The sequence below is a fragment of the Saprolegnia parasitica genome (assembly GCF_000151545.1).
Source record: "Saprolegnia parasitica CBS 223.65 unplaced genomic scaffold supercont2.139, whole genome shotgun sequence".
Classification (NCBI taxonomy): domain Eukaryota; phylum Oomycota; class Saprolegniomycetes; order Saprolegniales; family Saprolegniaceae; genus Saprolegnia; species Saprolegnia parasitica.
This window is the reverse complement of record NW_012156533.1, coordinates 79,340-80,133: the sequence shown is the minus strand read 5'-3', so window position 1 is coordinate 80,133 and position 794 is coordinate 79,340. Positions and strand designations below refer to the sequence as shown.

Here is a 794-nt window from a genome sequence, read left to right as displayed (position 1 = left end):
AAGCCAAGCTCGCCGACTTTGGCTGCTCCAAGCTTTTACTACCACGACGACGACCGACAGCTTGGAGGAGAGCTTGTGGCCTATCCGCGGGTCGGTGCCATGGATGGCGCCCGAAGGTAGATCGCGTTGCCACGTGGTAATATTCTACGATGTCTACATGCGCCTAGTGGTTCAGCAAACGGGCCACGACTGCAAGGCCGACATCTGGAGCGTCGGTGCGACCGTGCTCGAGATGGCCACCGCGCACCACCCGTGGCCCGCGAATACGAACCACTTGTCGGTCATGTACCACTTGGCGGTCAAGCCGTCTAGTCCGCCGATTCCTGCCGACTTGCCGCCACTGGCCAAAGCGTTTTTGGCGCGCTGCTTTTGCATCGACTCTTTTTGTTTTCTTGATACTAAAGGAGGGATGCACGACCTCATCGTATGTGTGTGGTGTGTAGAGCGCGCGACAGCGATCGAGCTGCTCGCCCATCCGTTCTTGCGCTGAGATGGCATTCAAGGTTGCCACAGACTGCGCAGACGATATTTAACAGTGGTCGTCCGTAAAAATTAGTTCATACACAGTATACCTGGACGTTGTTGATGTTTTTGGCGGGGGGTTTCATTACCAAGTGTACGAACGACTTTACGGGTTCGCCACATGAAGATCGTCCTTTAACCAGGTAAATCGGTGAAAGGAGATCGGTGGGGCATGCGCGCTATATTACACCCTGCAGTGTGTATGAGGTGCGGTTGCTGTTTGCAGGACGCATTGCTGGTTAACGCAGGTTCACCTTTCATGTCAATCAACA

General features: G+C 54.4%; 1 protein-coding gene across 1 annotated transcript; it reads left to right on the top strand.

The window, feature by feature from the left end:
* Nucleotides 1-103: 103 nt before the first annotated feature.
* Nucleotides 104-490, top strand: SPRG_14588 (hypothetical protein; the record flags this gene model as incomplete). Its single annotated transcript, XM_012353921.1, has 3 exons — nucleotides 104-116; nucleotides 168-311; nucleotides 444-490. 3 exons carry the CDS (start codon nucleotides 104-106, stop codon nucleotides 488-490), a joined length of 204 nt encoding a protein of 67 aa, XP_012209311.1.
* Between the last annotated feature and the right edge of the window lie 304 nt (nucleotides 491-794).